Source organism: Heterodontus francisci, chromosome 34 (assembly GCF_036365525.1).
Source record: "Heterodontus francisci isolate sHetFra1 chromosome 34, sHetFra1.hap1, whole genome shotgun sequence".
NCBI classification, from domain to species: domain Eukaryota; kingdom Metazoa; phylum Chordata; class Chondrichthyes; order Heterodontiformes; family Heterodontidae; genus Heterodontus; species Heterodontus francisci.
In genome coordinates, this window is record NC_090404.1 from 18,390,630 (window position 1) to 18,404,219 (window position 13,590).

Here is a 13,590-nt window from a genome sequence, read left to right on the forward strand (position 1 = left end):
CAGTCACAGGACATCACTGCAGGAGTTCCTCAGCGTAGTGTCCTAGGCCCAACCATCTTCAGCTGCTTCATCAATGATCTTCCTTCAATCATCAGGTCAAAAGTGGGGATGTTTGCTGATGATTGCATAACGTTCAGCACGATTCATGACTCCTCAGATACTGAAGCAGCCCGTGTACAGATGCAGCAAGAGCTGGACATATCCACGTTTGGGCTGTTAAGTGGCAAGTAACATTCATGCCACACAAGTGCCAGGCAATGACTTCCTCCAACAAGAGAGAATCTAACCATCTCTTCTTGACATTCAATGGCATTACCATCGCTGAATCCCCCACTATCAACATCCTGGGGGTTACCATTGACCAGAAACTGAACTGGAGTAGCCATGGCTCCAAGAGCAAGTCAGAGGCTGGGAATTCTGCAGCGAGTAACTCACCTCCTGACTCCCCAAAGTCTGTCCGCCATCCACAAGACACAAGTCCTGACCTGCCATTGGGAAAATGCTGGAGAACATTATTAGGGAAGTAGGAGGAAATTTCGATAATCATAATACAATCAAGCAGAGGCACCCATGGTTTTATGAAAGGGAAATCATGATTGACTAACTTATTAGAGTTGTTTGAGAATATAATGAACAGGGAGGATAAAGGGGAACCAGTAGATGTAGTGTATTTGGATTTCCAAAGGCATTTGATAAGGTGCCACATAAAAGGTTATTACACAAGATAGGAGTTCATGGTGTTGGGAGTAATTTATTAGCATGATTAGAGGATTGACTAAGAGGAAACAGAGAGGCAGGATTGATGGGGCATTTTCAGGTTGGTAAACTGTAACTAGTGGAGTGCCACAGGGGTCAGTGCTGGGGCCTCAACTACTTCCGAACTATATTAATGACATGGATGAAGGGGCTGAGTGGATTATAGCCAAATTTGCTGATGATACAAATGTAAGTAGGAAAGCAAGTTGTGAGGAGGAAACAAAGTGTCTGCAAAGGGAAATAGATAGTTAAGTGAGTGGGGAAAAAATTGGCAGATGGAGTACAATGCAAGGTCTGGCTCTAATCTTAGACTGTGCCCCCAGTACTGGATTCCCCAAATAACGGAAATAGTTTCTCTCCATCTACCCCCTGATCAGTTCCAATTAAAAACATGAAAACTTGATCAAATCACCCCTTAATCATCTAAATTCCACGGAATACAACCCTCATAGAGAGGTGATGATTCTGGCAGAAGGGACAGGGCAAGGCAATGGACATTTAATAGTTATAAAGAGTGTGCAGGGGCAGAGGGACCCAGGGATTCAGGTGCACAGATTATTGAAGGTGACAGGACATATTGAGAGAGTATTTGGCAAAGCAAATGGGATCTTGGACTTCATAAATAGAGGTTTTGAGTGCAAAGCAGGGAAGTTATGCTGAACCTTTATAAAGCTCTGGTTAGGCCACAACTGGGGTATTATGTACAGTTCTGGTCACCACACTTCAGGAAGGATGTGAAGGTCCTTTAGAGGGTGTAGAAGAGATTTACCAGAATGTTTCCAGGGATGAGGGAATTTAGCTACAAGATTAGTTTGGAGAAGCTGGGGTTGTTCTCCTTGGAGCAAAGGAGATTGAGGGGAGATCTGATAGAGGTGTAAAGATTATGGCAGGTTTAGACAAGGTAGAGAAAGAAAAGCTGTTCCCATTATCTGATGGTAGGACTAGGGGACACAGATTAAAGGGATGTGATGAAGAACTTTTTTTTTTACACTGTTGGTGTTAATGACCTGGAACTCGTTGCCTACGAGAATGGTGGAAGCAAAGACGATCAATGATTTCAAAAGGAAATTGGATGGGCACTTGAGGGAAATAAACCTGCAGGATTACGGGGATAGAGCGGGGGGAATGGGACTGACTGGATTGCTCTACAGAGAGCTGGCATGGAATCAAAAAGCTGAATGTCCTCCTTCTCTGTAATGACCATGACTCATTTGTGTAATCTCTCTTCGTAATTTAACCCTTGGGGTCCAGGTATCATTCAGGTAAATCTACGCTGCACTGCCTCCAAAGCCAATACATCCATCCTAAGATATGTGCGCAAACCTGAGCACAGCACTCCAGGTGTGGTCTAAGCAGGGCTTTGTGTGTCTCAGTGCTTTTCCAGTCACACTGATGCCTGAAATCTTTTCCCGCAGACAGAACAGACAAACCTTTTTCCTTCCACATTCAAAGGTCGATGATATTCAGGTCCTGATGAATCGAGTGACTCTGTCTGATCTTGATGTGATGTTTGGTCTGAGTTTCCCCATCTGCACATTCTCCCCTTCTTAACCCCTGTAAAAGGAGTGGATAGAAATATGAATCATAGAAAGTCCATACAGAAAGAGGCCACTTGGCCCATCGTGTCTGTGCCAGCTGAAAAACGAGCCATCCGCAAGCCAAATTCCACCTTCCAGCATTTGGTCTCCCCGCCCGCTCCTGAAACAAACACTGTTCCGCACTGCGCATGCCGACTCAATGTCCGGGTGATTGACGGAAGGTCCTGACCAATAGCAAGAGTGAGCGGGGCCGTCGGATGCGGGCGCCCCGCCCTCTCCTTTCCGCGAGCCCCGCCCTTCACTCGCTCCGATTGGTTGGAGGACCCGCGGCCCGGCCCGTCCTCCAGACCCGCCCCCCGCTCTTCCTATTGGTCCGGAGCATCCGTCAATCAGCCGGGCGGGTGGTGCGAGCTGAGCATGCGCTACCGGCAGGGCCTGAGGCAGAGAGCGCGGTTCCAGCAGGTGAGAGGGAGGCGGGTTAATAAAGTCCGGGGCTCGCAGGCTGCAGGCACACTGAGTGTGGAGCCAGGAGACAATCTAAACAGGGAGATCACAACAAACAACAAGATCAACCCCCAGCCGCGGCTTCCACCGCTTCCCTCCGGCCCGAATCTCAACAAAGAGCCGAGAGCAGAGACTGTCCCAAAATCCAGGAGAGGCAGGGAGCGTCTCTAAATGGAGGAGAACTGGAGACTGGTCAGGGAGCGTCTCTAAATGGAGGAGAACTGGAGACTGGTCAGGGAGCGTCTCTAAATGGAGGAGCAATGGGAACTGGTCAGGGAATGTCTCTAAATGGAGGAGAGCTGGAGACTGGTCAGGGAGAGTCTCCAAATGGAAGAGAAATGGAGACTGGTCAGGGAGCATCTCTAAAAGGAAGTGAAATGGAGACTGGTCAGGGAGCGTCTTTAAATGGAGGAGAAAGGGAGATTGGTCAGGGAGCGTCTTTAAAAGGAGACTGGGCAGGGAGCGTCTTTAAATGGAGGAGAAATGGAGACTGGTCAGGGATTGTCTCTAAATGAGGGAGCAATAGGAACTGGTCAGGGAGTGTCTCTAAATGGTGGAGAAATGGGGACTGGACAGGGAGATTCTGTAAATGGGGAAGGTCCCTCTGTTCCTCTATACTTCTCATTATTCCACCATTTAGTGTGTATTCTCTTGCCTTGTTCACTTTTCCCAAATGTATTAGCTCACACGTCTCTGGATTGAATTCCATTTGCCGCTGTTCTCCCCACCTGACTGGTCCATTGATATCTTCCTGCAGTCTACAGCTTTCTTCTTCATTATCAACCACACGGTCAATTTTTTTTATCATCTGCAAACTTCTTGCTCATACACCTTAAAGTCCAGATCATTGATATATCCCACAAAAAGCAAGGGGCTTAGTACTGAGCTTTGCAGAACCCCACTGAAAACAGTCTTCCAGTCAGAAAAACACCATCAACCATTACTCTTTGCTTCCTGCCTCTGAGCCATTATTGGCTCCTACTTGCCACTTTGCCTTGGATCTCATCGGCTTTTACTTTGGTGACGAATCTGCCATGTTGAACCTTATCAAAAGCTTTGGTTACACTTCAGTCCCACTCTCCTCTTTGGTTGCTCGGTGTGGAGGGAGGTGGGTAACTGAGTGGATCTTCTCCTGGACCTGCTCTTGGGCCTAGTTAAAACAGCAATGTGTAGGTCCAGGATGTGCAGGGACTGTATTGGGCGTGGGGTGGGGGTGTCACTCTGACTGCCGGTCTCTCTTTCGTGGTCTTGTCCGTGGCCGGGTGACCCTGGAGAAGGAGCACGCTTGATATCTTCTGCGCCTGGCCGGGGGGCTGCGGGTACCTCAGGGTACAGAGGGTCTAATAAGACACTGGTAATGCCATTCTGGCCGAGTTAGGTGGGTTCCCTTTGCTATTGTTGGGACTTTGTTGCTTATTTTGGCTTAGTTTGAATAGACCACAACATTTAAGAAGTATTTAGATGAGCACTTGAAACACCATAGCATACAAGGCTACGGGCCAAATTCTGGAAAATGGGATTAGAATAGATAGGTGCTTGATGGCCGGCAGAGACACGATGGGCCGAAGGGCCTGTTTCTGTGCTGTATAACTCTATGTTTGGGGAGATCAAGAGAGTAAAGAATGCTCCTTAGAAACTAGAGTTGTTTGTTCTGAATTTCTATTCTGTACTGTTAGTGATGACTTTTGTAAACTCTTTTTACAGCATATTAGAAGGGGAAGATTTACAGACGGGAAACTCAAACTAAACGGCACGTCAGGATCTGACAGTCACTCGATTCATCAGGACCTGAATGTCATTGGCCTGTGAATGTGGAAGGAGAAATGTTTGTTCTGTCTGTGGGAAAAGATTTCAAACATCAGTGTGACTGGAAAATCACCCGAGTGAGAGTGTTCCAGTGCACTGACTGTGGAAAGAGCTTTAACCAGTTACACAGCCTGAAAAAAAAATCACACTATTCACAGTGGGGGGAAACTGTGCGCGTGTTCTGTGTGTAGACGAGGCTTCAACTGATCATCCAACCTGGAGAGACACAAGGACACCTGCATCATGGAGAAACCGTGGAAATGTGGGGACTGTGGGAAGGGATTCAATTACCCATCAGAACTGGAAGTTCACCGACGCAGACACACTGGGGAGAGGCCGTTCACCTGCTCAGAGTGTGGGAAAGGATTCACTCGGTTGTCCAACCTGCTGACGCACCAGCGAGTTCACACTGACGAGAGACCTTTTAAATGTCCAGGACTGTGGGAATTGCTATAAAAGTCCTGCTGAATTGATGTCCCATCAACGTGTTCACACTGATGAGAGACCGTTCAGGTGTTCTCACTGCGGGACTGGGTTCAAGCGATCATTTGATCTCACTGAACACCAGCGCACTCACACTGGGGAGAGGCCGTTCACCTGCTCAGATTGTGGGAAGGGATTCACCCAGTCTTACACCCTGCTGAGACACCGACACACTCACACCGGGGAGAGGCCATACACCTGCTCTGTGTGTGGGAAGGGATTCACTCACTCATCCGCCCTGCTGACACACCAGCGAGTTCACACTGGGGAGAGGCCGTTCACCTGCACTGTGTGTGGGAAGGGATTCACTGATTTATCCAACCTGCTGACACACCAGCGAGTTCACACTGGGGAGAGGCCGTTCACCTGTTCCACATGTGGAAAGGGATTTATTCAGTCATCACACCTGCTGACACACCAGCGAGTTCACAAGTGACTGCAGGGATTGGATTCTGCTGTTATTGCTGTTGTTAATCACATCCAGGACTGGACTGTGTTGGGATTTATTTCAGTTCATAATCCCTGTACCTGGACTGGAGTTTACTATTTTGGATTTATGTCAAATAAATCAGCTTTGCATCAAACACAGACTGATGTCCTGTCACTGCACCATTTTTGGGCCTTTTCTGCTTTTTTTGTGGAAGACTTGTATTTGTATAGAGCCTTTAATGACATCAGGATATCCCACAGTGTTTTACAGGTAATGAAGTTATTTTGACGTGTACTCAGTGCTGTTGACAGCTGTGTCTCAGTGGGTAACACTCTCACCTCTGAGTCAGAAGGTCGTGGGTTCAAGTTTTCTGCACGACCTGAGCACAAAAATCAAGGCTGGTACTCCAATGCAGTACTGAGGGAGTGCTACATGCTCGGAGATCCTGTCTTTCAGATGAAAATTTAAACTGAGGCCCCGTCTTCCCCCTCAGGTGAATGTAAAAGATCCTGTTGCACTATTACAAAGACGAGCAGGGAAGTTATCCCCGGTGTCCTGGTCAATATTTATACCTTCATCAACATCAGTAAAACAGATGATCTGGTCATTATGACATTGCTGTTTTGTGGGATCTTGCTGTGTACAAATTGGCTGCTGTGTTTCCTACATTCCGATAGTATCGACACTTCAAAAAAACTTAGTTGGCTGTAAAATGCTTTAGAACATTCCGAGGTCGTTAAAGGCGCTATATAAATGAAAGCCCTTTTAATTTTGGAAATATGGCATGAAGATTGTGCACAGCGAGTCCCACAAACAGAAAGGTGACCATGACCACATAATCTTAGTGTCACACACGCAAGAGGTGCAATGATACAAATTTGGACAAAATCTGAAGAGTTATAAAAACTGACTTTGTCCTTTAAAAAATGGACCTTTCTTTAAAAAGTGAACAATGCTCCAAAATGGCTGCTGAAGGAAAAGGACTTGCACTTTGTATATTCAACCGATCTGACAGGAGCAAAGGAAAATGTTTTAAGCTAAGAGGTGTCAATTGCACCCATCCTCAAATATTCCAGAATTGAATGGCTTCTTCTCAAACAAAGAAGGTGTGAAGTAGCCACGTCCTGGGCCATTGTGCGATCACCACTGGGAAGAGACCAAAGCGTCTCCTACCCGGAGGTGAGAAGTAATGCAGCTTTATCTTCAAAAGCAGCTGAGAGAGAGAGAGAGACGCCAGAGAAAAAAGGCGGCAGTGTCCAGAAGCTTGTTTCCAGCAAACCAGAAACACATGCCCTGCAACAGAATTCTGTATCTATTCTATACAGCAGTGACCTGGAAGTGATCCACTGACTTCAACTGAACTTTCAACCAAGAGAGAAATCTAAAAACGCCTCAGGCCTGCAACCAACGGGAACTGGATTTCCAAGAGAATTCAACAGGTTTACCATGACCTCCCCCGAAACCTATCCCCCCCCCCGCCCACTTGTAATTGCTTCCCCCTTTTTCTCTCTCTATCTGTTTCTTGTGTGTGTGTGTGTGTGAATGCATGAGTGGATGTGGTTGTGACAATTTCAGGATCAGGTGTATTGATCAATAAACAATTGATTTTCTGTTTTAAAACCTACAAGAAAGCCTGTCACTGTCTGTTCATTTGACAAATAAAACACCAAGGGGCCAAACCCTTATAACAAACACACTTGCTGTGGTCAGGTGGGAGTTCAACAGTGGGGACAACCCAAATCTCACCACGTGGCCGTAACATTAGTGATGTTGCCTGAAGGATGAATATTGACAGCACACTGGGGAGAAAACCTCTGCTCTTCGAGATAACTTTGTGGGATTGTTTGCGTCCATCTGAGAGGACAGATGGGGTCTTGTTTGAAGGTGTTATGTAAAATATGGGACCTCTGACACTGCAGTGTTCCCTCGGTGCTACATTGAAATGTCAGCCGAGATTTTGTGCTTAAGTCTCTGGATGTGGATCTGAACCCAGAACCTTCAAATGCAGAGATGAGAATGTAAGCACCGAGCCAGGACTAACATCTCATCATTACTCTTGATTATTTCATTTCTCAGAACTTCGGTTATTCTCATGTCCAGGGGCGGCACAGTGGCGCAGTGGTTAGCACCGCAGCCTCACAGCTCCAGCGACCCGGGTTCAATTCTGGGTACTGCCTGTGTGGAGTTTGCAAATTCTCCCTGTGTCTGCGTGGGTTTTCTCCGGGTGCTCCGGTTTCCTCCCACCACCAAAAGACTTGCAGGTTGATAGGCAAATTGGCCATTATAAATTGCCCCTAGTATAGGTAGGTGGTAGGGAAATATCGGGACAGGTGGGGATGTGGTAGGAATATGGGATTAGTGTAGGATTAGTATAAATGGGTGGTTGATGGTTGGCACAGACTCGGTGGGCCGAAGGGCCTGTTTCAGTGCTGTATCTCTAAATAGAAAAATAAAATAAATACAAACCAGCTCCTAATTGGTCCGTCTGTGTTTCTCAACTCAGTTCTGGGAGCAACGTTTGCAATAAAACCAAAGCAAAATACTGCTGATGCTGGAAATCTGAAATAAAAGGAGAAAATGCTGGAAATACTCAGCAGGTCGGGCAGCATCAGTGGAGAGAGAGACGACAGAGTTAATGTTTCAGGCACATCGAGCCGCCAGAGATGGTCGGCACAGACTCGGTGGGCCGAAGGGCCTGTTTCAGTGCTGTATCTCTAAACTAAACCTGCAGCCTGGAATTCAGAGTGGGAGAATGAGGAGCGGCAATATAATCCAACACTCACAGCAACCTACAATCCACCGACATTACCGGGATAGGGAGACAGAGTTTAGACACACTCAGCAACACGACTCCAGTAAAACAGCCCAGGGGGAAAAGGGGGAGCAGTGTGTGTACCTGCCCTGATATCCCCCTCCCCAGGCCTGTCAGTCAAACCCCCCACTCCTCCCAGTCCACAGCTCAGCCGAGCAGCTTGCACCTTCCTGCACATTGAGCCAGGTGTGACCCAATCCAAGGGGAGTCTTTGTGGAGCCAGGGAGGGGGCACCTCCTGCCCTGTGCTGTGTCCCAAATGGTTCCTCCCTCCCTCCCCTCCCCCAGGCCCCTTTTTTAACTGAGCTCAGTTTCTTTTCCTTTGATGTTACAGTTTATTAATCCTCAGTTCCTCCAAAACAGCTGGAACGCAGGTGGCTATTAACCTGGGGCTGTTACCTGGAGAAAGCCCCACAGCTGCAAACGTGGCACCTGAAGGTTATTAAATGGGTTTACAGCTCACACTGTGTGTTTCTCAAGTTTCCCCACCCAGTCCCCATTTCTAGAGAATTGGTAGAGAATTGTCCCTTCTGAGCTGGCAAATTGTGTATTTTTAGTTATCCTGATGTCTAATGTTTCATGCCGTCCATGTCTCCGCTTTAAAGACGTCCGCAAACGCGACATGAAATCCTGTGACATTGATCACAAGTCGTGGGAGTCAGTTGCCAGCATTCGCCAGAGCTGGCAGACAGCCATAAAGGCGGGGCTCAAGTGTGGCGAGTCGAAGAGACTTAGCAGTTGGCAGGAAAAAAGACAGAGGCGCAAGGGGAGAGCCAACTGTGTAACAGCCCCGACAAACACATTTTTCTGCAGCACCTGTGGAAGAGCCTGTCACTCTAGAATTGGCTGCTGCACACACCACTGACACCTCCAGGTGCTTACCCATTGTCTCTCGAGATAAGGAGGCCAAAGAGATGGAAGAGATGTCTAACACTCACACATCAATACAACAGGGAATTCCTGGAAACTCGCTGCAGGTCCTTCTTTATCTGGAGATCAAATGTCTGTTGTATAAGTGTACCAGCAGTTAACAGGCTCCTGTGTTGCAGACTTTAACCAATTTATTTTAAACCAGTGTATTTTAAATGAGTTCACACGTGCCTTAAACTGGTCGACTCAGAACTGTCACACAAACACATGAAAGATTTGTAGAATAATTACCAGTTATTTTCAGACTGGAAGCTTAAATCTACCATATCACTTTCAGTCAGGAACAGATCACAGTTTTACACCAATCTCTGAATTGACAGCATGTTTACAGCATTCACCGTTGTTCTTCCTGACTCTAAACACAGTTGTAAAGGAGCCTTCTGTTCCTTGCCCAGGAGCTCTGAACCATGGAAGAGAGCGGCTGGGACACATTTCTTACAGGCCTCAGGATTAACCCACACGGGGACTTTGCTGTCAGTGAAGAGAGACGGGAAAGACCAAAGTGCCGTTTGTCCCTCTCAGTGTGATCCTGAAGGACTGTGTTCAGGCTGAAGTTCTGTTCCTGCCGTACGATCCTCCCCCCAGATTGTCCTTTCTGAGTTCCAGCCAGGTGATGCTAAACACTCAGGTGGGAAAGACAAAAATCTACAACAATGCGTTTAAAACAAAACTGATTTATTTGACATTTGTCTGTATAGTAAACTCCAGCCAAGTTATAGGGATTATTCACATCAGCAGAAACAAACCCCAAATGTTCAAATAGAAAAGTTATAAAACAGAAGGAGGCCATTCAGCCCATCATGTCTGCACTGACCGTTAAGAGTTATCCAGCCTAATCCCACTTTCCAGCTCTTGGTCTGTAGCCTCGTAGGTTACGGCTCCTCAATTGTATATCCAAGTACTTTTTAAATGTGATGAGGGTTTCTGCCTCGATCACCCTTTCAGTCAGTGAGTTCCAGACACCAACCCCCCAACCCTCTGGGTGAAAAGATTTCTCAACTGTCTTCCAATCCTTCTGCCAATTACTTTAAATCTATGTCCCCTGGTTACTGACCTCTCTGATAATGGAAATAGCTCCTTCCTACCCACTCTATCTCAGCCCCTCACAGTTTTATACACCTCAGCCTCCTCTGTTCCAAAGAAAACAACCCTTGCCTAACCAATCTTTCCTCACAGCTAAAATTCTCCAATCCTGCCCACATCCTTGTAAATTTCCTCTGTACCCTCTCTAATGCAGTCACATTCTTCCTGTAATGCAGTGACCAGAACTGCACACAGTACTCCAGCTGTGGCCTAACCAGTGTTTTATACAGTTCTGGTCTATCCTCCCAGTTCTTATATCCTATGCCTTGCCCAATAAAAGAAAACATCGCGTCCGCCTTCTGAACCACCTTATCTACCTGTCCAGCCACCTTCAGGAATTTGTGGACATGCACTCCAAGGTCCCTCTGTTCCTCTACATTTCTCAGTATCCTACCATTTACTGTGGATTCCCTTGTCTTTTTCACCCTCCCCAAATGCATTACCCCACACTTCTCTGGATTGAATTCCATTTTCACAGTATCACCGAATCGGTACAGCATAGAATGAGGACATTCGGCCCATCATGTCTGCATTGGCTCTCCAAAAGAGCAATTCACTCAGTTCCATTCCCCTGCCTTCTCCCTGTAACCCTGCACATTCTTCCTTTTCATTTAACAGTGTGATTCCCTTTGAAATGCTTCAATTGAACCTGCCTCCACCACACTCTCAGGCAGCGCATTCCAGATTTTAACTATTCACTATATGAAAAAGCTTTCTTCATGTCACTTCTACTTCTCTTACCAATTACTTCAAATCTGTGCCCTCTCGTTTTCGATCCTTTCACAAGTGAGAACAGTTTCTCTCTATCTGCTCTGTCCGGACCTCTCATGATTTTGAATACCTCTATCAAATCACCTCTTAGCCTTCTCCAAGGCAAACAGTCCTAACTTCTCCAGTCTATGGGCGCAGTGGTTAGCACTGCAGCCTCACAGCTCCAGCGACCCAGGTTTGGTTTGGGGTACTGCCTGCGCAGAGTTTGCAACTTCTCCCTGTGACCGCGTGGGTTTCCGTCGGGTGCTCTGGTTTCCTCCCACAGCCAAAGACTTGCAGGTTGATCGGTAAATTGGCCATTGTAAATTGCCCCTAGTGTAGGTGGGTGGCAGGAGAATTTAGAGAAGGTGGGGATGTGGTAGGGAATATGGGATTAATGTAGGATTAGTATAAATGGGTGGTTGAAGGTGGGCCGAAGGGCCTGTTTCAGTGCTGCATCTCTCTATGACTATCTTTATAACTGAAGTTCCTCATCCCTGGAACCATTCTCGGCAGCTCCGGACCAGTAGAAAAGCGGGGGGCGGGTCTGAATGCGCCGCGGGTCCCTCCAAGCAATGGGAGACAGTGAGGGGGCGGGGCTTGAGCACGGTGTGGGCAGGGCCGCCCACCTGCTCTGAGTGTGGGCAAGGATTCACTCATTTATCCAACCTGTTGAAACAGCAGCGCGTTCACATATAACTGCAGGGGTTGTATCACATCCAGAATTAACTCATGACTGGAAGCCTGTTTCCAGTGTCGTTCCACAGGACTCAGTACCAGGTCCCTTGCTTTTTGTGGTATATAAAAGTGGCCCGTGTGGTTGGCAGTGAGGAAGAAAGCTGTCGACTGCAGGAAGATATCACTGGACTGGTCAGATAGGCAGCAGGGTTAATTAAAGAAAGACAGCTTGGGTTTCTTCAGGGAAAATCATGTTTAACTAACTTTCTGGAGCTTTTCGAGGAGGTAACAGAGAGGGCTGATGAGGGCAATGCTGTTGATATGGTGTACGTGGACTTTCAAAATGCATTTGATACAGTGCCACACAATAGACTTGTGAGCAAAGTTATAGCTCATGGAATAAAAGGGACAGTCGCAACATGGATACAGAATTGGCTGAGTGACAGGAAACAAAGAGTAATGGTTAATGGATGTTTTTTGGGCTGCAGGAAGGTTTGTAGTGGATCTCCCCAGGGATCAGTGTTGGGACCCTTGCTTTTCCTGATATATATTAACGACCTAGACCTTGGTGTGCAGGGCACAATTTGAGAGTTTGTGAATGATCCAAAACTTGGAAGCATTGTGAACTGTGAGGTGGATAGTGTAGAAATCAAAAAGGACATAGACAAGTTGGTTGAATGGGCAGACAGGTGGCAGATGAAGTTCAATGCAATGAAATGTGAAGTGGTTCATTTTGGTAGGAAGAACATGGAGAGAGAATGTAAAGTAAAGGGTACAATTCTAAAGGGGGTGCAGGAGCAGAGGGACCAGGGTGTAAACGTGCATAAGTCATTGAAGGTGGCAGGACAGGTTGAGAGAGTGGTTAATAAAGCATACAATATCCTGGGCTTTATTAATAGGGGCAGAGAGTACAAGAGCAAGGAGGTTATGTTGAACTTGTATAAGACACGAGTTCGGCCTCAGCTGGAGTACTGCATCCAATTCTGTGTGCCGCACTTTAGCAAAGATGTGAGGGCATCAGAGAGAGTACAGAAAAGATTGCCGAGAATGGTTCCAGGGATGAGGAACTTCAGTTATAAAGATAGTCATAGAGAGATACAGCACTGAAACAGGCCCTTCGGCCCACCTTCAACCACCCATTTATACTAATCCTACATGAATCCCATATTCCCTACCACATCCCCACCTTCTCTAAATTCTCCTGCCACCCACCTACACTAGCGGCAATTTACAATGGCCAATTTACCGATCAACCTGCAAGTCTTTGGCTGTGGGAGGAAACCAGAGCACCCGACGGAAACCCACGCGGTCACAGGGAGAAGTTGCAAACTCTGCGCAGGCAGTACCCCGAACCAAACCTGGGCCGCTGGAGCTGTGAGGCTGCAGTGCTAACCACTGCACCCATAGACTGGAGAAGTTAGGACTGTTTGCCTTGGAGAAGGCTAAGAGGTGATTTGATAGAGGTATTCAAAATCATGAGAGGTCCGGACAGAGTAGATAGAGAGAAACTGTTCTCACTTGTGAAAGGATCGAAAACGAGAGGGCACAGATTTGAAGTAATTGGTAAGAGAAGTAGAAGTGACATGAAGAAAGCTTTTTCATATAGTGAATAGTTAAAATCTGGAATGCGCTGCCTGAGAGTGTGGTGGAGGCAGGTTCAATTGAAGCATTTCAAAGGGAATCACACTGTTAAATGAAAAGGAAGAATGTGCAGGGTTACGGGGAGAAGGCAGGGGAATGGAACTGAGTGAATTGCTCTTTTGGAGAGCCAATGCAGACATGATGGGCCGAATGGCCTCCTTCTAATCTGTACCGATTCGG

General features: G+C 47.0%; 2 protein-coding genes across 4 annotated transcripts in view; one reads left to right on the plus strand and one right to left on the minus strand.

The window, feature by feature from the left end:
* Positions 1-13,590, minus strand: part of LOC137349137 (zinc finger protein 229-like) — a 99,329-nt gene that overhangs the window by 50,232 nt on the left and 35,507 nt on the right. For 2 of the 3 annotated variants that reach the window (XM_068014517.1, XM_068014516.1), the window contains exon 1: positions 2,187-2,459. The exons of the other annotated variant lie outside the window; for it this stretch is intronic. The gene's annotated coding sequence lies outside the window, so the exon portion shown is untranslated. Of the gene's footprint in view, positions 1-2,186; positions 2,460-13,590 lie in introns of those variants that run through there. 3 annotated transcript variants of the gene reach the window in all.
* LOC137349164 (zinc finger protein 208-like) overlaps positions 1-13,590 on the plus strand; it is a 92,662-nt gene that overhangs the window by 27,652 nt on the left and 51,420 nt on the right. The window contains exon 4 of the mRNA XM_068014585.1: positions 5,041-5,511. Within this exon, the coding sequence (XP_067870686.1) occupies positions 5,041-5,511 (471 nt within the window). The remainder of the gene's footprint in view (positions 1-5,040; positions 5,512-13,590) is intronic.